At 39.5% G+C, this 22,887-nt stretch overlaps 1 protein-coding gene across 4 annotated transcripts in view; it reads left to right on the top strand.

The window, feature by feature from the left end:
- Nucleotides 1-3,932: 3,932 nt before the first annotated feature.
- Nucleotides 3,933-22,887, top strand: part of UBN2 (ubinuclein 2) — a 74,893-nt gene continuing 55,938 nt past the window's right edge. Inside the window, exons 1-3 of one of the 4 annotated variants that reach the window (XM_045855780.1) lie at nt 3,933-4,629; nt 9,318-9,407; nt 22,164-22,265. In XM_045855780.1, coding sequence (XP_045711736.1) covers nt 4,159-4,629; nt 9,318-9,407; nt 22,164-22,265 — 663 coding nt within the window. In that variant the 5' untranslated portion in view covers nt 3,933-4,158. Of the gene's footprint in view, nt 4,630-9,314; nt 9,408-22,163; nt 22,266-22,887 lie in introns of all 4 variants that reach the window. The other 3 variants (XM_045855779.1, XM_045855782.1, XM_045855781.1) reach the window with 3 other exon arrangements.

The following is a 22,887-nucleotide window of genomic DNA, read 5'->3' as shown; positions in this document are numbered from 1 at the left end:
CCCTAAAACCATCTACTCAGTGTCCCTCCCCAGTCTGTGAATATACATTGAGATAATTTGTGTATATAAACAATACATAATTTCTCCCCTTTAACAGTGTTCTTCCTCTTTTTGCTTAAATGGTAGTATAATATTGTTTTGCATATTGCTTTTTTTCACTTAAGGATAGAGCTTTGTGATGAGATTTTTAAAAAATTGCATAGAATTCCATTGTATGAATTAGTTCATCATGAGATGTACATCAAAATCATTTAAATAAAATATATCAACTTGGCACAGATAAAAAAGCTTGACAACATGTTGCCATGGCATAGAGATATAAAGAACCTCACACGTTGTAGATGGAATTTAAATTGATACTTTGTATGGAGGCCAATTTATCAAAGTTAGAAATGCACATATTTTTTGATACAGCAATTAAGCCAACTTGAGCCTATTTCATTTAAGAGCTGTTTTATTTCCTTTTCTGTGAACTATTTGTTCATATGTTTTTCCATTTTCTATAAGGTTATTATTGTTGTTTCTGCTTGATCTATAGAATTCTTTGTAGATTAGGGAACTTGACCCTTTGTGAAATGTGTTGCAAAATTTTTTAAGTTTGTCATACGTCTACTAGCCAAAAGGCTATTTTCCTGTCATCAGAAATTTATTTTAAATAGTTGAAGTTATCAATAATACTTGTAAATGTCTTCCCTAGTGTGAGATTATTTAAAATCTCAGCTGATTTTTCTCCCCCCTCCCCTTTCTCCCTCCCTTTCCCTCTTTCTAAAAATAAATAAATGAAATCGAAAATAAGATAAAATGAAAAAGCCATGGGTGGTGTGGCTCAGTGGATGGAGTGCTGGCCTGAGAACTGAGAGGTCACTGGTTTGGTCCCTGGTCAGGGCGCATGCCTGGGTTGGACCTGTGCCCAGTTGTGGGGCGCGCAAGAGGCAACTGATTGTTTCTCTTGTGTATCGATGTTTCTCTCCTTTTCTTTCTCCCTCCCATCCCCTCTTTCTAAAAATAAATATTAAAACAAAAATAACATCAAATCTCAGCTGATTTTTTCTAAAGTTTTCATTTTTTACATGTAGAACTCTGATTCACTAGAAATTTATCTTTTCACAAGGTGTGATATAATTTTATTCTTGCCCAGGTGCCTATGTAGTTATCTTAAACCATTTATTGAATAATTCATTTTCTCCTCACTGATTTGAAATTAATTGTATATTCAACAAGAGAAAGACAAGAAATGGAAGATGGACAATCAGAAAAATGAAAAATAATTATAAACAGAAATCTACAAAGAGGAAACTTAAAAGACTAACAGGTACATGAAAGAGATGTTCGAATACCTTAGTCGTCAGGGAAATGCAAATGAAAATAATGACTTGCAAAAACTAAACTGGATTTATGGTGGCAATGCAGTGGAGGGCAGGAAGTGATACAGGAAATCACAGGCACTGATGCAGCCATTGTGCAGAGCAGCCCCTCATTCTGCACGTGTGTCCTAGGACCCAACAGTTCTCACCTGAGCATTTTTCCCAAACACATTTTCACACAGCTCTAAAGGGCACATGAGTAAGTGTATTCAAAGCTGCACTGTGGTGGTGAAGGGGAGCAGGAGGCAATTTGAGTGTCCATCACTAAGTTAACAGGCAAAGTATGCTATTGCAGATTACTACTCAAAAGTCATAAACCAAATGTATTATAAACAGAAACATGGATGGATCTTAAAAATACGGTTTTGAGTAAAAAAGGAAACAATGAGAAATATAAAAATTCACAAATTAATAATATATGCATATAAAATAATACACAAGCTCACAAACAAAATGTTAGACTTTAGAATTTCTGTTGGAGATATGGGATAAGAGAAATTTCAGAGAGAGATTGAAGGGTCTTGCATAGACCGATGATGGTAATGCACCACAAACCAAAGTATGATTAATTCAAACTTCTTTGCCTGAAATGAACATTTAAATAAAAAAAAGAGAAAGCTCCTCAAAGTCACCGATCATCTCCCTGTCTTCATCTTACCAGCCTTGGTAGTACTGAACACAGTCGACTATTCCCACATTTTTGAAATGCTTTTTTAAAAAAAATCATGTTATTTCTTTAAAGTGTTTCAATGGCTATGGTTTTTGTTAATAAAATCCAAACTCCTTTCCCCATTCTGTGACCTGGCCCTACCACCTGCTGAGTTTGTCTCCTGTCTCTCTCCCTTGCTTGCTCCCTGTGCTCCAGCCATTCTGAATTTTCTTCCAACCCTCCAAGCTCACTTCCTGTGCAGACTTTACTCTTGCTTTCTTTCTCCATGATAACCTTTCCTTATGATCTTCTCAAAGCATTCTGGTCTTAAATGTATCTTCCTCAGAGAAGACTGATACAAGGTCATGAACTGTGATCCATTCTACCTATTTATGTTGATTCTGTTTGTCTCTGCTATTGTCAATTAAGTTTTCCCTATTATTTAATTCCAGAGGGAAATCATGTTACTTTGCAGGCAAGCTGCAGCTAGGACAGAGAATGATACAATGCAGGAGTGGGCAAAGGTAGGTTTCCAGTTGTATTATTTTACAGACAAATAATACAATAATAAGTAATACAACTCACAACTATAAGCCTACTTTTGTCCACCCCTGTACAAAATGACAATGTTTTAGAAGCATGAATACAGCCCCTTTACAAGTCCTGTAGGAAAAGTGCCCGAAAACAGAGTTGAATACAGTGCTACAAAGACAATCTCGAAATGAGACCCTATTGCAGATTCGGAAAAGGAACAAAAGGAAAGAGGATACTGTAGGTAAAACAGAGTGCTCCCCCCCCCCCAAAAAAAAATAAAGACAGCATTTTAGAACTGGGAGGGCCTCTGGAAACATTTATTCCATCACCATCTTCATACAAATAAGGAAAGTAATAGAACAAAAAAACCTGCTCAGAAATGGTCTGTGACGTCACACTGACTCAAAGAGTCGTCAATAAGTGACCTTGTTTTATCCGGTCAGTGGACTTAACAGGATTCCTTTCAGGATGGGAAGGACAAGCCCTGAAGTTCACTTTCTACTGAATGGATTAAAACGGATAGTAATCGTCATTCATTCAATACGAATTCCAACTAGTTTATCAAGATGTACCTAAAAGGCATGCCCAATCCAGGTTTCTCCTCACCCTGAAATGGATCAGTTAGCATCTACTTTCACAGAGTACGTTCTCTAAAATACTACCAAACCCCCTTAAGAAGTTTGCGATTAATATAAACAGTTCAGGCTTTAAGAACGAGCTCAGAACTGTTTACTTGCTTGTTCAATTTCCCAACTGTAAAACGCTGTCGAGCATTTTACGACGGTGCCACACACAATGCCCTCCGCGGCCAGGAGAGAAAAACAGGATCGGTCTGGGAAAGGGAGGCCTGTGGGAGTCAGCGTGGCGCTTTGCGGAAGGAAGCCGAAGGGCGAGTCCGGCTGGAATTAGCCATTTCCTTTCTGCCCTCGATAACTTAGGGCTGCGGGGATGCTGGGAAGGCAGGTACACCCGCTGGTCCTCGCGTCCCTCTAACCTCTCTCCGAATCCGCCTTGAATCACCAGCTGACAATCCCAACTCTCTACAGCCGAGAGCGGAAGGCACAGGCCAAGCGGGCCCCACCGCCATTAATAGGTCGGTCCCGGAACCTCCAAACGCTCGCCTTGGGCAAGTGCCTCTGATTTCCGGATGTGAACAGGAGCTTCCCTGGAACCCCCAGACCCCTCCCTTTTAGGAAGGGCGCAGACGGCGTCTTCCGTTTCCATGGAAACAGGCCCACCGCGACGTCACTTCCGCTGACCTGTCTGGACTCCCAGACTGTTAGAAGGAAAAGAGGAAAACTGAGCCACAGCCACGACGGTGGACGCGAGCGTCTCCAGTCTGCGCATGCGCCCGCTCAGTGGCCTGCTTCTATTTATGTGGGGGATCCAACATGGCGGCTACGGCGATCCTGGCGTTGGCTGAGAAGCCCATCAGAACATAGTGGCGGGGAAGGGGGCACGGTCCGCACTCACGGTGGCGTCGGCGGAGACGGCTGAGGGTGGTGGAGGGAAGAAAAGCGACGGAGAGCAAAAGGAAGGGCGGGCAGGCAAAACACTCGGCGTAGAACCGAGCGCCGGGGCGAGCGAGGGCAGAGGGCCAGAACAGTAGGGATGGCGGAGCCTCGCAGAGTAGCGTTTATTAGCCTGTCACCGGTGAGAAGGCGCGAGGCCGAATACCCAGGGGCCGAACGCGAGCCGGAGTACCCTCGCGAGCCCCCCCGGCTGGAGCCGCAGCCACACCGCGAACCGGTCCGGGCAGAGCAGCCGGTCCCGCGGGAGGCTGCCCCCCGGTCAGACGCGCAGCCCCCGCCGCGGGAGAAGCCGCTCCCCCAGCGCGAGGTCAGCCGCGCCGAGCCGCCAATGTCGCTGCAGCGCGAACCCCCGCGGCCCGAGCCGCCGCCGCCACCGCTCCCGCAGCTGCACTTGCAGCCGCCCCCACCGCGCGAGTCGGCTTCCCGGGCCGAGCCCCAGCAGAGGCCGCCGAGGGAGACGGTGCGTTTGGAACTGGTGCTCAAGGATCCCACCGACGAGAGCTGCGTGGAGTTCAGTTACCCGGAGCTGCTCATGTGCGGAGAACAACGGGTACAGAAGGTTCCTCCCTCATCCCCCAGACCCCGGGAGCCTCAGGACCTGACCGTCTCCCTCAGTGGTTTGCACCTCTTGACGCCCACCCTGCGCGCCTTGGGTCTCCCGGGAGGGCGGGCTTGAGGGGGCAGAGGCTGAGCGGGTGAACGAGTGGTTGGTGCTGCTTTCGTCTGCTCCACAGGGTTGGCCAAGGCTCCCACCCGGCTCCACCGATCCACCCCACCCCCCGCCTCGTGCGCCCAAAGCCGCTCGGAGCCGGTTTTCTTCTGCATCTTTCGAAACCTCAGATTAAAATCTGAGGTTTCTGCAAGTTGCGTGGTTAGGTTTTCCGTGTGGAGCTCCAGCAGTCCTTTCCATTGGAAAGGAGGAGAAGATCTTGGGGGACACGCCCCCCCCCCCCCCATCAAGCAGAGAAATTGTGTAACCCCCTCCAGTATTACCTTCATCTTCATCTCTTATTTGTTATGCTGGGCGCTGTGGCTGCTGAAATGCACTTGCGACCGTGGAGGATTTTTCTTAATTGAAGGAGGTTTAAAAGTAATCTAAACATTTCCAGACTAAGAATCCACTTTAAGGATGAAGGAGAAGTGTTAGTTATCTGGCTTTTTATTTTTTCGTTCTCGGGTTGGTTTTGGTAAACCTTTTAATTTTTATTTTTCTTCGGAGTCTGTTCATACTGTAATTGAATGAAGAGGTGACTCTCCTGTATTATACGGCGCCTATTACCATTTTCTTATTTGAATGCATGTCATTAGTTTATAGGTTCGAGTTGGAGGATATTGCATTTGGCTATTGTAATTTTTGGAGAATGATGAAAAAAATCTTAGCTTTGAATTTTTAAAAACTTCATTGAAAATATGTAGCTATGCCTTTGATGGAACTGGTGAACAATGGAGAGAGGAGAGAGGTTTGTTGGTAATTGAAATTTTTATTGTGGTGCATTTGTGATTTTAGAAGTAAACTAAGTAGGGAGATGACAATAACAGTAATTAGAGAACATTTTCCTCTGTTTAGAAATTGTGTTCTTTATTGGGTTCTGCTTCAGCACAGGTCTGTCTAGTGGACTCCAGAAGTCTCCTGTTCAGTTTTTATCCTCAACTGTCTTTATAGATGAAAATGAATGACTTCTTAGTTTAAAAATGTTTTAAACTATGTCACTAGATTTTTTTCTGTGGCCAGTTGATTATTATTATTTACAAATATTGTTGTGTGGTCAAAGCATTACTAAGTTTTCAACCAAAATGAATTAAGGAGAGATCATTTTGGTCACTTCATCGTAACATTTTGCTCTTTCAACTCATTTTAGTATCTCTATTATTTATAAATGTCATATCATTCCCCCACCCCCAAATTTTTGAAAATATTAGATTAGAGCATTTTCTAAATAATTGTATTTCATCTAGTAATCCAAGTCTGTTTGCAGTTTTACTCCCTAATCTGTTTTGTAAGTTGATATGAAAAGCATTGTATTTGGGTTAAAATATGTAAGAATGGCTAATATTTACTGAGTTCCTCAGTGTGCTGGGCACAGTTCTGAGTACGGTGCCTAGTTTATCCAGTGTCCTGCGGCAGAGCTCCCTGAGGTAGCACGGTTATCTGTGCACTTGACAAAGGAGGAGGCCGGATGCGTCTTTGCAACAAAGATCTGTCAGGTTTTCCTATGATTGCTCCCAATGAACAGATTCATTACATAACTGCAGAAAACTCCTTTCTAAAACAAAGTTGCCATAGACCCATGAAAGGAAATCCTAAGGAGAGAGACCGTCAAACAGCAAAAAGCAATTCAAATGAGTTGGTCTGGAAAGTGACAATCCCCAGAGATGGTTTTTCTTCCCCTCGGGGCGAGACCAGTCATTTTTAGGGATGTTGTAATATTTTCCAAGTAGCTTTGACTTTGAGTTATTGTCATTGAACAACATACTATACATATAGCTGGGTAAGAGTAGAAAAGGGAGAAAAAGAGGTCTTGTAAAATTAAGAGAAAAAGATTCTAAAATTTTGAAATAGCCACCTATCATTGAATAAGATTTTAGCTTCAGATCCTTGAGTTCATAGGTACAGTAATAAAAAACGTGTTACCTGTGAATACCATCTATTTTGGGGTGTATTTAAATCATCCTCCTTCATAAATACATAATGAACTCTAACACCCAGATTAACTCAATGCAGTCAGAGTCTTTTCTATACTCTATATTTTATTAATGAGGAAAAGCACAATTAAATGAGCCTATGTTGACAAAATATGAAAATCAAAACCTCCTTCCAGGTTGTCAGGACAGAGGTTAGCTAAACCCTTGACCTTTGTCACCTCTGTAGTGTATTGAGTCCTGACTGGGATGGTTCAGGTTGATGACTGAGGCATTGTAGTCATCTCTGTCCTGCAAGATTAATTTGTTCACCATTCCTGGCTAAAGGGAAATAGTACAACTTAGAAATACATTTTGGCAGTAATTGATACACAAAAATTTTTTTAAAACTTAGTAAACTTAAAAAAAAAGGGGGGGGTTAACCAGAACATACATTTGTTTGGCCTTTTTTTTTTTTTTTTGTATATCCAGAATGATAATTAAACATATACTGTCGAAGGAAAAAGAAATAGTAATAAGCGTTCATGTGATTATGTTATTGCAGACTCCAGTGGTATTCCGTTGCTTTTTACATTGCATATTTTGGATAATATTTATGAACGATTTCCTGAAAATGATGTCAAGTTATGGTCAGAGGACAAAATTATTGCCTCAGTTTTGCCTGGTGGCAGTTGGTTATTTTGATATTTATAATTTTCACATCTTTTTCACCTGAAAAGCAAATGGTTTACCTACAGCCTTGATTGTGGATAGGGAATTATTTCTCAACTGTGAAAGAAAAGTGAGCCAGTTTTTATAAATTTATATTTGTACACAGTCACATAAATATGAGATTTATTTTTGATGCCTACATGAAATACCTTAGAATGGCACATAAGGTAATTCCTATGAAAAGTTATATACCTATGTATTTGTGTTTGCACATGTGAAATGGGTCAGGCCAATAGTAAGACCTGGTATTGGGACTTGACACTGACATGAAGGAACAGTTTGTAAAGGCAGGGCATGGTGGGTGTTCCCTGGCCTTGACTTTAGTCTCCGCATAATGCTGTGCCCCAGGCATGCCTTGAATTTATTTCATTACCAGTCTCTTCTGGCTAGTTTACTTCCTTTCAGATCATGTTTATATTTTCCATTGGTAACTCCTGTTGGGATAAAGGATTCTGTAAATGTATTACTTAACTACAGTAATTTAACAAATTGATTCTAAAACTATTTCCTTTAAGCTTTAAGGTATATCCCTTTATTCTGTCCATTTTTTCCTGCCATAGTTGTTAGACTGATCATATCTCAGCCTTTGTAGGCAGAATGAAGTGCCCCAGTTCCAAAGTGTGCAAATATTTGTCCCCTTCTGCATTTTTTCCTTGCCCTTCAGGGTCAGCCAAATACATATCCAGCATTTCAGCTTGTCACATATTTTCATTTTTAGTTCCTTGAAGATGCTACTTCAGTATATACATCTAGCTTCCCTTTTTTAAAAAAAAATTAACTTTCTAGTCAGTTGTCTTGTGGCTCCTTGTTTTGGCTTTTCTTTGTATCTTGAAAAATCGTATAAATGGAATGTGTCTGCTAAAATAGTAAACTGGAGTAAAGGAGTAAAGGATGTGATTTATCTTTTCTTAAAATCTTGTTTGTTTCAGTTAAAATGGAAAATGTGGGATCCTAGCTGCGCGGTGGTTTTTTTTGTTTGTTTGTTTGCTTTTTTTTTTTAACATGTATTACAATAAACTTTCTCTCCCCTGCTGGGTAAACCATGTAGTGTTTTCTGCTTGCAGCAATTTCACTTTTCTCCCTTTGTGTGAAAGTGGGACATATTCCCTGAATGGTTATCCATTGACAGGATGTAGCTGATGTAGAGGTTGATACTGGGGCTCACCAGAAAGCCAGAGCAGCTACAGATGATCTGTGATAACTCAGGGCAGATGATTAAACGCTGACTCTTAAATTAATAATCTAGAGATCCCTTTAGAAACATTTCTGGGCCAAAGCAGTTAATTTTTGTTGGGAGGATCTCAAACTAGAGTTATAAGTGAGATTTTTTTAACTTAATTTTCTTGGGGATCTTTTGCCATATTTTGGATGGGGTGACCACACAGTGACTTTATAGGGAGAGACTATTTGAATTGTTAAGTAGTTCTTCTTCTTTTTTTAATTTAAAATCTTTTTTTAACATTTTATTTACTTATTTTTAGAGAGAGGGGAAGGTAGAGAGAAAGAAAGGAAGAGAAATATCAATGTGTGGTTGCCTCTCATGCACACCAAACTGGGGACCTGGCCCACAACCCAGGCATATGCCCTGACTGGGAATCAAACCGGCGACCCTTTGGTTTGCAGAGCAGCGCTCAATCCACTGAGCCACACCAGCCAGGGTTGCACTGTTAAGTTCTTAATCGACAAAAAAAACTATAGAGTGTGCAAGAATCCATTAAAACTGTAAAATATTTTTACTACAAACCAGCATTTCTTTCTAGGTACTTTTAATGTTTGTAACTTACTAATATTTGGAAAAAGTGACTCATTATTAAATTTAAGGATATATTCAAATCTGAATTAATACTAATACTTCTATTTCTTTTCCCATTCACTTTGAATCAGAAGAAGCCCATTTACACAGAAGACCCATTTAATGATGAGCATCAAGAGAGGCAAGAAGTGGAAATGTTGGCTAAGAAGTTTGAAATGAAATATGTAAGTATAATAAAGTGTTCACTTAGGTAATTTTATCCTGTTGGCTTGTTTTCTTTCTGTGATTGGTTGAGAGGGCTTATAATGTCCATGGAGCGCCTTACCTTATCTGTTCCCACAAACTGGATCCAAACACGGTAAATGGTTATAGGTTTGTGAGGGTTATAATAGCAGCCGTCATTATTTTATTCTTTCTAGAGTCAGGCAGTTTGCTTAGCATATATTATCTTCAGTCCTTATAACTACAAGGTAAGCACTGTTGACCAAGGTTGAGGAACTGATCTAGGGTCACACAGTGGCAGGAGCTAGGCTGCATATTCAGGTCTGTCCAGCTCTAATCCTTTGCCCTCACACTGCCATTGAGAATGCTAGTTTAGTGCCCTTGGTGTAGGAGTTCTCACCCCTTCCTGCCCCTTAAGAGTTAAGAGAGTGAATGTGTGTACTTCTAAGGCCCCTGCGATTAGAATTAGTCAGAAGCAGCCTGAAATTTCTTTGAAAGTGTTTTGTTTACCTTAAAAATTTGTGTACTTTTAGTATTCTGTGCCACAGTAGATTGGTGCTTTTTTTGTTTGTTTGTTTTTGGAACATAGCTTTTCTTTTTGTTGTATTTATTAGTGAAATGTGTACTTCGAATGGAAGCTAAGTAAATTAAAAATCAGTACTTTTCAAAAATCAAGAATTAAAAATAAATGCAACATACAAAGAGAACTTTATTTTTTTTAAGGCTGCATGGTATTCCATTGTATGGGCATATCACAATTTATTTAACCAGTCCCCAAATAATTTAGATTGTTCCAAAAAATTGGCTATTGTAAATAGTGTTATAGTAAGTTACCAGTAGTGTGGCATTAAATCTTGCTGGGGAGTCTTTGGATAGTACTGGACATAGAAAAACCAGTGTTCTGAAATTGGTTGATGTATGAAATTGAGTTCCAAATAATTAACGTGTATTCAGGCACTGCCGTGTGCAGGGGTAAAATGTTACTCTTGTTCTAATCCAAATTAAGGGGCCATATTTCTTCTCTAGGTTTTTATTTTAGCTACTCACTTTCTTATTTCCGTTCTCATTTAAGATTTAAAATGCCTTTGCTCATGAAGGCTTTATGTGCATAAACCTGAAAGCATGCCATAAATATTATGAGTATAAAATATATATATTATAACAAATTATTTGGGAACTTTTAAGAAAATCGTTAGGCTAAGAAAGACTTGGCAGAGGTACTGCATCTAGCTCCGGGCTGGCCCAGAAGGTCGCTCTCAAACAGCAAAGGTTCATACTGTTGCTCGGGCGTAGTAATTCAGATGTCTATATGTGTATTTCTACATATGCTATGTATACACGTGTATGTATATTCCTATTTTTAAGTAAAGGATCTTTTATTTTATTTATTTTTTTTTAAAGATTTTATTTATTTATTTTTAGGGAGGGAAGAGAGGGGGGGAGAGAGAGAGAGAGACATCAATGTGAAGGGAGGGGGGAGAGAGAGAGAGAGAGACATCAATGTGCGGTTGCTGGGGGTTATGGCCTGCAACCCAGGAATGTATCCTGGCTGGGAATCGAACCTGGGACACTTTGGTTCCCAGCCCGCGCTCAATCCACTGAGCTACGCCAGCCAGGAAGTAAAGGATCTTTTAAATACTGTGTGTAAAATCTTAACAATATGTTACCCCACCAAAATTAGATTTTGTATTTCTAATTTTTATTTTTCTGTTGAGGAAAAAAAGGACTTAATTCTTCAAGGCTTATGAAGCACAAAACTTGTATCCCTACATGTTACTTTTGTTTCCTTCATGTTATAATTTAGATGTCTTTGTCATCATTTCTGAAAATTGCTGGAGGTTGCTTCTAGCCCTTTGTTTCTTGGAATGAGATACAATTATTTGTTAAATTTTGTGTATAAATAATAAAGTACTTCATTTACACAGGACAAACAAAGGGGCATAACAGTTGCCCTCTCCTGGAAAAACTTTCAAAATAATTGGTAAGACAAGAGATGTTTGTATAATATACACATGCAGTGCCAAGCAGTTCCTGTAGAAATGAATGACTTTTCTTTGGGGGTGTGAAAGTGAGTGAGGGGCCATATCTGTTCTTGAAACCAGAGTGAGTTTTGGAGACTTTGGTGCTGTAATTAAATGGATACTTACAATCCCCCCTAGAACCACATTTCCCTGTAATTCCTGAAATAGCTTCTCCACCCTTTGGAGGATAGTGGTGGATGAGAAGCAGTGTATTGTAGTGGAAGGATCAGAGGACTTAGGAGCCAGCACAACTGGACTCTGATCCTGACTTTGCCATATCAACTTGGGTGACCTTCGTGAGGACTCTGGGCTTTTTTATGCGTTGCTACCTGTGAGAGGCAATAAGATCTGCCTAGCTAATCTTACAGCACAAGGGTTTTATCAACATCAGATGAAAAAAACAGAATATTAGTGTTTGAAATATTGAAAGGGCTATCTAAGTGTGAAGTACTGTTTCATCACTGAAACACATCACTCTTTTGGAGAGCTGCTCTTACTCTGTACATGTCATGAGTTTTTTTTGTTTTTGTTTGTTTGTTTGTTTGTTTAGAGAGGAAGGAAGGAGAAAGAGAGGGAGAGAAACACCAATGTGTAGTTGCCTCTCATGTGCCCCCTACTGGGGACCTGGCCCACAACCCAGGCATGTTCCCTGACTGGGACTTGAACCGGCGACTGTTTGGTTCCCTGGCCAGCTCGATCCACTGAGCCACACCAGCCAGGGCTCTTTTTAACATCTATGGGATTTTAGCCTTTATTAAGCGAATACCCCACTGACTTTGATCTTTCAGTTCAGGTATTCTATTCCAAATGGCCTTTGTCTTTGGCCGTTCAGTCACGTTTAACTGATTCTTCTTAACTTTTGTGGTTTTCTTAAAGACTACAACAAATTATTTGGAACCTTTGAAGAATATATCATCAGGGCAGAAATGACCTGGGAGAAGATAGTGTCCAGTGTAGGCTCTCACAAAAGATCACTCTGAAACTACAATTGAAGGTCTTTACCGACCTGTAATTCACTGCCCTGTAGTTCAGGAGCAGCACATTCAATGTCCCCAGGAGTTCTGCTGCTCAGTCAGGGAAGCAGGCCAGGCAGACAGTGAGTGTGGGCGTCTGTCCCAGACAGCGGGGAGTGCGTGCCCAGTCTGGGGAGCGCCGGCGGCTGCTCAGCGCCACCCTGGAGACTTCGCAGGGGCTTGGGCTCAGGTTCCTTGAACGTCTCTTTTCTTGCTTTATTTTTTAGCTTTTTTCTTTTAGTATTTTCTTGCTTTATTTTTTATTTTTAACCTTTTCATTGATTTTTATTGGGGTGACATTGGTTAATTGTATAGATTTTAGGTGTAGAATTCTCCAATATATAAGCCATCTATTGTACTGTGTATTCACCAACCCAGGTCAGGTCTCCTTAACATCTCTTCCTTTTAAATGTTTGTTTTTAATTAGAACATCTAATGGGCCAAACGAAATGCATCTGTGGGCTACATTTTCAAGGTTTCATATGAAACCTTGGTGTACTTGCTTTTCTATTTTTTTCTGATATATTTAACTCATCATTATATCTACTTTTACATTTTGCCCTTTCCCTGTTGCAAGTAGAGTGGTTGGTGGTGTACGTGGGAGGGTATGCCATTTCCATTGTGGAGGAAAATGTGTTTATAAGAAGTTTCAAAGAACTGAGCAAGTTAAATTTCAACTGGGGTTTTCCAGATTTGGGCAGAGGTAGCAGATGATGGTAATGATGAATTCTGTGGTTGATGGAAGGCCCGAGTGGCAAGTTTATGGGCTTTTTGTGGTCTTTTGCATGTGTAGCTGATGCTTGTGCTGGAGAGGAATCGCATGAAGTGGAGTAGGCTGCCACGTGGGGGAGAAGGGAAGGATGGCCCAGAGTATAAGGATGTGCCCTTTCTCTTGAAGCGGTTGCGCTGGGTAGAAGGATTCAGACAGATCTGGTAGCTGAAAAGCAGTGATAACAGAAATTACAGGCAGTGTAAACTTGTAGAAGGAGCACCCTGTATGGAATGGTCTCTGGTTTTCTTTCCCTCTTCTGTCCTACTTTTGTTGCTTCTGTCCTATTTCCTATTGTCTTGCTCTTTTGGTGATATGACAGTGCATATTCCACATCAGTTGCTAAATATTTTTCCGGGGAATGGGCATTATGACGTAACATTTACTAAATTGGTATCCTATTAAATAGCTAAGTCCAAGTTTTGACATAGCTATTCCTCTTTTAGGAGGAAAGCAGGATACAGTTTAAGTAGGCTCCCTGCCTTTCCTTATTCCTAGATTTTTTTTTATAATTGCTTTCTTTTTTAAAAAAAGATTTTATCTATTTATTTTATAGAGGGGAAGGGAGGGAGACCAGAGGGAGAGAAACATAAACATGTGGTTGCCTCTAGCGTACCCCCTACTGGGGACCTGGCCCACAACCCAGGCATGTGCCTTGATTGGGAATCGAACCAGCAACCGTGTGGTTCGTAGGCCAGCATTCAGTTCACTGAGCCACACCAGCCTTATTTCTAGTTTTAAGGCTCCAAATATTTAGGCTAAATGTCCTAATTTCCAATTCAGGTTTTAGAGGTTTTGTAGGTTGGGAGTGTTTTTTCCCAAGGTCATATATATTCTAGAACAGGGAATGAGGTTGGGTTTGATGGGTATAGATTTGTTCTCTAAGCCTTATAGGTCAGATGGTTGGAAGATTTTAGAGGGTTTTTTTTTTCCTCTATTAACCCAGCCATCTTGAAAGATCACGCTATCCTAGAATTGGATAGAAATTGAGTAATAAATGAAAGCACTTAGCATGGTACTTTGTACCTAGCAAGGGGCTCAGTTAAGACTGAATCGGAATGACCCGCTGAATAGAAGACGTGTATTGTGCCAGGCATTTATTATCATTTATGAAATCACATTTATGACTTTTAAATCTTCTTACTGTACTGTGTAGACTTTGAATACCACCTTTGGTACTTAATTCAGTGCAATTTTGGACTCTCAGAGCCTGCTAGCTTCGTATTTATTTTAAAGGAAAGGATAAAGGTATTTGATGGTATGAAACTAATTTCTGAGTAGTCTTATAAGTAAAAAACAGTTGATTGAATGGAATTAACATTGTTTTTACTCAAAACCAAAGTATATTCATAAAAAGTCTTTGATTTTCTTTCAGTGTGGCTTTTAAAACTGATTTTGTCCAGATAGGTTTTAAAGAATGGCAATATCTTAGAAGGACTTTATTATTTCTCATGAGTGACTTCATGGTAAGTACTACTCAATTGAGTAGAAAAGATTTATACTTTTATACCTAAGCTAATTATGGACTGCTTGAAAAGTGTCCTCAGATATGAGACTGGCACAAGGGGATGTTAAAAAGCATTTCCTGGGAGTTTTAAGAATTCTGTTAGTTATTCATGTTGTTAGTTGATCATCTACACTTGCCGAGGGGTTACAACTTTTTGGGGAACTCTTTGTCTTGTTTTCCTGTTTTGGCCTTAATGTTGTGTCTGGTCACTAAGGACACAACATTAGGTAGGGCTTCGGGTAAAGCAGTTTGGGCAAACTTGTTACCACTACCACAAAATAAATTCTACTTACAAAGCACAAGTAACCATGTATTTAGTTTCTATAGACCAACAATAGTATGATATTACATATACAGAAAAAACATGAAATATTTTGAAATAAACTGATGGGGGTGTTAAAGCAAGGAGGAATTCTCAACTTGAATAATAGTTTCTTTATTGCAGTTACTGATTGTAATCACTTGCCATGACATGCCCTTTGAATTCCTTGGCCTCTCTGAGCTGAATAACTCTTCAACTCCATTAAATCTCTTAGGAACAAATGAGAATTAGCAGTTTTTAGGGTATTTGGGGGGAAAGCCCTATCTCCGTAAGTGGTGATTATAGAAATCTAGGTATACTATTTCTGTGCTGTGAAATCAGCTCTTGGCTGTCTTTCCACTGACTTAAATCTGTACCCTTTCCTATTGGCAGGTTACAAAAAATCAGCAGAGGTGGAGAAAGGTTAGGTTGTGATAGGACTGGGACAAATAAGGAAGCTTTGTGACCAGGGGCTATTTTCTTCTCAATTATAAGACTGGAGTCTTAGCAATTAGTGTCCTGCCTGCTCTGTCTCCTATAGGTCATCAATGAATGTTTGTTACTAGTTAGATTTCTTCATGCCCTGGAGGCAGGAGGTGGGCCTGTACCAAGAATATCTTGTTTATTTTATGTTTTCCAGCTTAACATTTACAGTGTGATCAGACTGCATTGGCCTGAAACACTAAATATCAAGTTAAGCAGGTACTAATGACTCAGTAATTTTCTTCTGAGTCATAGTCCTAGGGGAATAGGTGTGAAGGGGTTTCTTGATTTTAGATGTAGCAAAAATTCAAGTTTTTTTTTTTAATTTGGAAAATACATTTTATGTTTTTATAAGATGTGTTTATTGTGTAAACTGTTAACATCAACCGCAGAGATCCAGAGACTTTATCAAGACTTTAATTCTGCTGCAAGGAGTATTCTTGCTAAGGATGCTGAAAAAAAGTACTTGAAAATCAAGCCTACTAGGGAAACACTGTGAAATAATCTTTTGCCAATCTAGTTTGAGTTCCTTTAGGTGAAATTTTAATGCTTGTGAATTAACTGGTTTGTGCTTTTTGGCAACTGCCAAAAGTTTGGTTCCACTTCATACCATTTTCATGTCACTGACTTTTTGCATAATTGGGGAACTAGAGAACTGAGGTTGGAGAATATAAAAGGGGAGGGAGGGAAGGCAGGGTCAGGGAAGTGTCCCAGGTAAGGCCAGAGTTGAGAAAAAGTAAACTAAGGCCAGAAAACGGGTGGCCTCTGTGGTGAAGGAAGTCACTGGGTGTGTGCCTGACAGTAAGTGCTTTGGCAGAAAGCCATTACTATAGGTAACCGAAGACCGAGCAGCCCGGCTGTTGGAGAGGGATCTAAGAAGGCTGCTCGGGCCTGGGTGGGTCAGATTCATGTTGTCCAGAGCCCTCTTCCCGCCGTGGGATGGGGGTGGGATGGGGGTCAGTTGGGGGTCGGTTACTGAATGCTACTGAATGCTGCTGAATGTGTGGTGGACAGGAACCTAAGAAAATAAAATATCTTGAATAGGTAATACATTCACTTAATACAAATTGAAAAGATACAAAAGGTAATAGGATGAAAAGGACGTCCTCTTCCTGCCTGCCTCCCAGCTAATTGGTTTTCTCCCAGAGGCAGTCATTCAAATTTGAGGTTTTTGCCCCACAGATCTGTGCGTATGAAAACACTCACATGTGTCAAAGATTTTGTTCACTGTGAAGAATGTGTAAATACAGATAAGTAGAGAGAAGAAAATAAAAATCCCCTAATTGTCTCTAAGCCCCCTGCCAGGCATAACCACTGTTAATAGTTGGATCGTTGTACTTTCAGAGCCTTTAATAACATGTGTGCTTACATATACGCTCTCGCACTGAAAGTCTGTAACCATTGTTTAATCGCCTGAGTAATACAGGAATACAGCCCTGTTACTAGAGACAAATTCAAGTACACGTATTCAGCACGAGTTTCCCTTCCTTTCCCACTCTCTCCAGTTACATCCTTTGTTCATTGGTGATAACCATAGTTATTACCTGCTTCTTATGATTCTTTGAGTAATTTGTGTGTGTTGGCATGTACCGATGTGTTGTGTTTTTCATAAACGAGTCCCCACTATTGTATGCTAGTTGAAAAAGCAGTATTTTGTTATTCTGATGTTGTCACCAATATTAACATCTAGGTTGAACACTTTCAGATGCTTAGAGGACTTTAATGTCACCTTCTCTGTGAATAGTCTGAACTCTGGATGACATTTGGTAAACCGCTTATGTTGCTTTCTATAATATGACATATTCCTTGACTGTGTTGTTTTAAAATGACTATTAACATTGAGTGGATGTGTCATAGTATATACAATTTATACCTTTCTCATTGTTATGGTGCTATAATTGATATAACGTGGTAAAGATCTTAAATTTGTATGATTTTTTTTGAGAAGCATTTTGGTCAGATTAATACAATTATAATTAAATAAAGCAATTTAACTGTCTACTATCATTGAAAAGATTCACATTTGCTTTTTAAACATACTGTGTATATTAGATTATACACTCAGAACTATTAACCACAGCTATAGTTTCCCGTGGTAACTACTGGTTGCCTTGAAGACTTACCGTATTTTGCTGTGTATAATGCGCATCCACTGTTTTTGTGTGCATTATACATGGGATTATTATGCCCATGATTTGTAATCATTATACCCATGTATAATACACATCCTTATTTTTCCCTCAGAAATTTGAGCAAAAAGTGCACATTATACATGGCAAAATACGGTAAAATGTTCCTAAATCTGTAATTATACACAAGTCACTTGTACTTCTGCATATGTCTGATTCTGCCCATTACAACAGAACCTATTCAGTTTTAGTTTTCTCTCAGCTAGGTGTGCCTAGATAAAGAAATATGTTAGGACAGCAGAAAAAGACCATTTTGATTTTTAAGTAGAAAGCATCAAGGAGGAAAGATTTAAAACTTGGCTGAGTTGTGAAGGTAGAAGAATTCAGAGAGGATTAAGAGATTATTCCAAATAAGGGGGAAAAGGATGAAGAAAGATAAGCAATGTGTTTGGGGAGGGTGAATAGATAGATTGAAGGGATCACAGATGGAAAACTAAGAAAAAAGTTGGAAAGGTAGTTTGAGTCAGCACGGAGGAAGCATTTTACTAATGCCATAAGGGTTTCGGATTTGTCTTATAATAGGCAGGATGCTTCCGAGGCATTCTGAGCAGAGGAATGACAGGAAATAGCATTTTAGAGATGTTAATTAGGTGATACTGCCTAGGATAAATTGAGGATAAATATGACAGAGGAGAGGCTAATTAAGACATTCATTACATTGAAGTGAAAAACAACAGCCAGCATGACAGCCATGGCAGAATGGAAAGAAAGCTGTAGGTGTAAATGACTATATGAACAAAAGTTTGTGGAGGGAGAGTTTTGAAGTAGAAATTGTCACAAGAGGTTTTTAAAATTAGCATTGTTGAAATATAATTAAAGTAAATACAGTTCATCCATTTTAAGTGTGCAGTTTGATCCCTGGCTGGTGTGGCACAGTGGATTGAGTGGGGGCCTATGAACCAAAGAGCCACTGGTTTGATTCCTGTGAGGGCACATGCCTGGGTTGCAGGCCGGGTTCCCAGTTGGGGGTGCGTGAGAGGCAGCCACACATTGGTGTTTCTCTCCTTCCCTTCCTCTCTCGCTAAAAATAAATAAACAAAATATTTTTTTTTAAAGTGTGCAGTTTGGTGAGTTTTGACAAATGCACAGTCCTATAACCACTACCACATCATGTTATAGGACAATTTCATCACCTTAGGAAGTTCCCCTTTGTTTCTCTGCAGATAAACTGCTCCTTCCAGCCCTGACCTCTGGCAACTTCTGATCTACTTCTGGTCACTGTAGGTTTCGTGGATTTTTTTCCCCCTTTTCTAGAGTTTCCTATAAATGGATTCTTACAGTCTTTTGTGTCTGGCTTCTTTCACTTAGCATAATGCTTTTGAAATTCATCCATGTGTTGCATGTATCAGTAGTTCCTTCCTCTTTGTTATTGCATAGTTATCCACTTGACGGTGGGCATCGGGTTGTCTTCAGTTGGGGCTGCTGTGAATAAAGGGGCTTTGGGAACACACATACAATGGAATATTACTTGACCATAAAAAAAAGAATGAAATCTTAGCATTCGGGACAACGTGTATGGGCCTAGAGTGTATTTATGCTAAATGAAGTAAGTCGGGCAGAGAAAGACAAATACCTTGTGATTTCACTTATATGTGGAATCTAATGAACAGAATAATGAACTAACAGAACAGAAACAGACTCAGAGTGACTTTATCATTTTGTACCAGCCGTGTAGGATAGTTTCAGTTCCTTCCCTTTCTTGTTAACACTCGGTGTTACCAGCCTTTATTTATTTTTATCATCAGCTTTTTAAACTTTAGCGAATGACACAGTTTTAAGGCAGATAAATAGAATGAATACCATGAGAATGTGAAGCAGAAGGTAATCTGTAGACACGTGGCAGTGGGCACAGCTTGCAGTTTGGGTATCGAGCACTAGGGGAAAAGTGACCTGGAGGCTCCACGCCTGATAGAACTTGAACGGCACTTGGACTCAGACAGTCCTGAGCTTGAAGATTGGCCCTGTACTTTCTGTATAAGCCTAGACAAGTTAATTGTCTGTTCCAAGCTTTAATTTTTCTCTGTTTGTCAAGTGTGAAATAATGGGTTGTTGTACGTAGTATAGGTGCCAACACAGAGTTAGCATTCACTGAATGGTAACTGTCATCCTCATCATGACTGGTACTTAAATATAAGTTTATGCCCCCATAACTTGTGACTTTCTTGTAAATGTCTGCATGTGTTTCCTTCATAACTGGTCTCTTCCCCAACTGTGTTCATTCCCCACCACTGTCGCCAGAGTGATTTTCTTAAGCACTAATCTTGTCAGGTTGCTTTTCCGTTCTAACCCTTTGGGGTCCCTGAGGGTGGTGACTTCTACTTGCCCTTGTCTGAACATAAATATTTCAAGAAAGCCCTGATTAGGACCTCTGTTTAAAAAGTCTCAGCACCACTTAGATTTTTTTTCTACCATATATCACAACTGTAATTGTTTTAAAAAAATTTTTCTCCTCCACAATACTATAAAATCCATGGAGGCTGGTACTTGATAGGTTCTCAGTCAATTTCTTAAGTAGGTTGTGTTGTTTCAAATTGCTTGAGGACAAGACTTCGCACTTAATTTAGTTTCCTTCTGACATTTAATGTGTTGCTTTCTATAACGTAAGTTCTTAACATAGTTTTGCATGTAAGCATTGATTCAAAATAACCTGTATAACTAAGTAGAGTTATCATATTAAATATGGCTTTAAAAATTAGTATATGTCCATTATGAAATTAATACCTCACAGAACATTTAGGGAACGTGGAAAAGGCAAACGAAGAAAATGTGAGAATGTAGCAGAATTTCTTGGGAGACGCTTTCAGATTGCTTTCCAAAAGTTTTTTTTTTTAATGGCCCAATTTTTTTTAAAGATGGTATTTATTTACTTTTTTATAAAGTGGGGAAAGGAGAAAGAGAAACATCAATGTGTGAGAGATACATGTTTGCCTCTCACAAGCCCCCAACTGGGGACCTGGCCCACAAACCAGCCATGTGCCCTGACTGGGAATCAAACTAGCGATCCTTTGGTTCGTGGGCTGGCACTCAACCCACTGAGCCACACCAGCCAGGGCTCCAAAAGAGTTTTTACTGGTATACTCTGAGCAGTAGTTTGAGCAGTACTGTTTCTTCTCCATTTTGTCAGAATTTTCAAAGTTTGTGATTTGATAGGTGAAGTTGGTATCTTAATTCCATTTATTTGATTTATTAATTGTGCTCCATCGAGTTGTAATGCTATCTTTTTCATGTTAAATTCTTACATACTAGGTTCAGTTATTGAACATTACTGTCCATTTATCTGTTTATTCTTACATTCCTGCCATATCTGTTTAAACTCATGTTAACTTTAAATATATTTAATATGTGACAGAACTAGTCCTCGTCATTAGTTTTTGTCTGTGGGTTCTTGTATTCTTCCTAGAGCTTTTTTTTTTTCTCTTTTGGGGGCAAAACAGTTTCTCATGTATTTAACTGCTTGTATGTGACTTTTTCAATAAAATAATTCCTATCCAAGAAATAGATCTTTCCTTCCTCTGACTTCTGATTCCCACTCAGTTTTCCCCAGTGGTAATATCTGTCATGTAAGTGCAGTTATCAAAATTAGAAAATTGACCTTGGCACAAAAGAACTAACGACTGTGGACCTTGTTTAGATACTAGTGTTTACATACACTCATTTTTCATTTTCTTGTATGTCTATGTGTATAATTCTATAACATTTAAGAAAGTAATAATAGTTTGGATTAATGAGAAAGTAGCAAAGATAATCGAGTTCCTATATGGTCTTCACCCATTCTCCCCAGGACATCTTATGTTTGTATAGTATATTTGTTACATCTAACAAACTGACATTGGTACATGAATATTCATTAAACTCCATGGCTTCTTAAAATTTTACTAGTTTTCTCCTAATGTTCTTTTTTAGTTCCTGCATACCATCCATGGTGCAACATCACACTTAGTTGTCTTAGCCAGACTGTGATAGTTTTTCATATTTTCCTTGTTTTTGACAGTCTTGACAGCTTTGAGGAATACTGGTCAGTTATTTATAGAATGTCCTGTAAATTGGTGTGTCTGATGTTTTCCTCACGGTTTAGTTTGTCATGATGTTTTTCTCATTGTTAACCTACCTGGGGTTGTAGACTCTTGAGAGGAAGAGCACAAAGGTAAAGTGCCATTTTTATCACAAGATATGGAGGGTACATGCTATCAACGTGACTCATCACCGTTGGTGTTGACCTTGATCACCTACCTGGCAGGGGTAATGTTGGCCAGATTATTTACTGTAAGGTTACTTCGGCTCCTCTCTTTCCTACTGTGCTCTTTGGGAGCAAGCCCTTAAGCACAACTTACATTTAAGGTGTCAGGGACTTAAATTCAACCTCCTGGAGGGGACATTATCTACAGAAATTACTTGGGATTCTTCCAGCAGGTATATTTTAACTTGATGGAAATAGCATGGGTACTGAATCAGTCTAACGTATTTGTTCTTTGCAGGGTGGGAAACCCCGTAAACACCGGAAGGATCGGCTACAAGATTTAATTGATATAGGCTTTGGCTATGATGAGACAGATCCATTTATTGATAACTCAGAGGCTGTGAGTAATGTATCTTTAATATAGCAGTAATTATATGTTTGTTTGGGGTAGTAGAAGTTAAGGGTAGAGTAAAGTAGGTGAAATAGTTCATCGAATGTTTTTACAAACTTATCTCCTATTGATGTAATCTAAATTGTTTCCAGTTTTATGTGCTTACAGATAATCGAGCACCTGTGTATGCTTATCTTTGTGTACTTGAGTAACTGTGTAAGATAATTGCAGAGTGCAAATATTGTATAGGATGAATTTTTGCCAGTGAATTTATTGATCAAAGATATTTTCATTTTGAATTTTTATTGATATTCCCAAACTTGGGCCAGGTGTATTTTGAAATGACTTACGTATAAGAATCATGTGATCTTGAAGATTGGAGCTGCTGGGTTCAAGTTAATCTGGCAGACATCTTTAAAATGTACTTGATTTTTTTATTGATGCTAAGACCTAACTACAGTGGTGGTAATTCAACGCCAGCCTTTATCACCAGCCTGTTTTGATCAAGCCCTATGGCTTTCCCCCTGGAGTCCTCTTTCTCTTATGAAAGGAAGAGGAATTGAAGGGAAAGGAAAGGAAAGTGAAATAGAGTAGAATTTAAGGACGGTGGCTGTCCATTGATCACACAGCA

This window comes from Phyllostomus hastatus, unplaced genomic scaffold (assembly GCF_019186645.2).
Source record: "Phyllostomus hastatus isolate PE091 unplaced genomic scaffold, TTU_PhHast_1.1 phas_scaffold_114, whole genome shotgun sequence".
Lineage (NCBI taxonomy): Eukaryota > Metazoa > Chordata > Mammalia > Chiroptera > Phyllostomidae > Phyllostomus > Phyllostomus hastatus.
The sequence above is the reverse complement of the archived record's forward strand: the minus strand, read 5'-3'. Positions and strand labels throughout refer to the sequence as shown.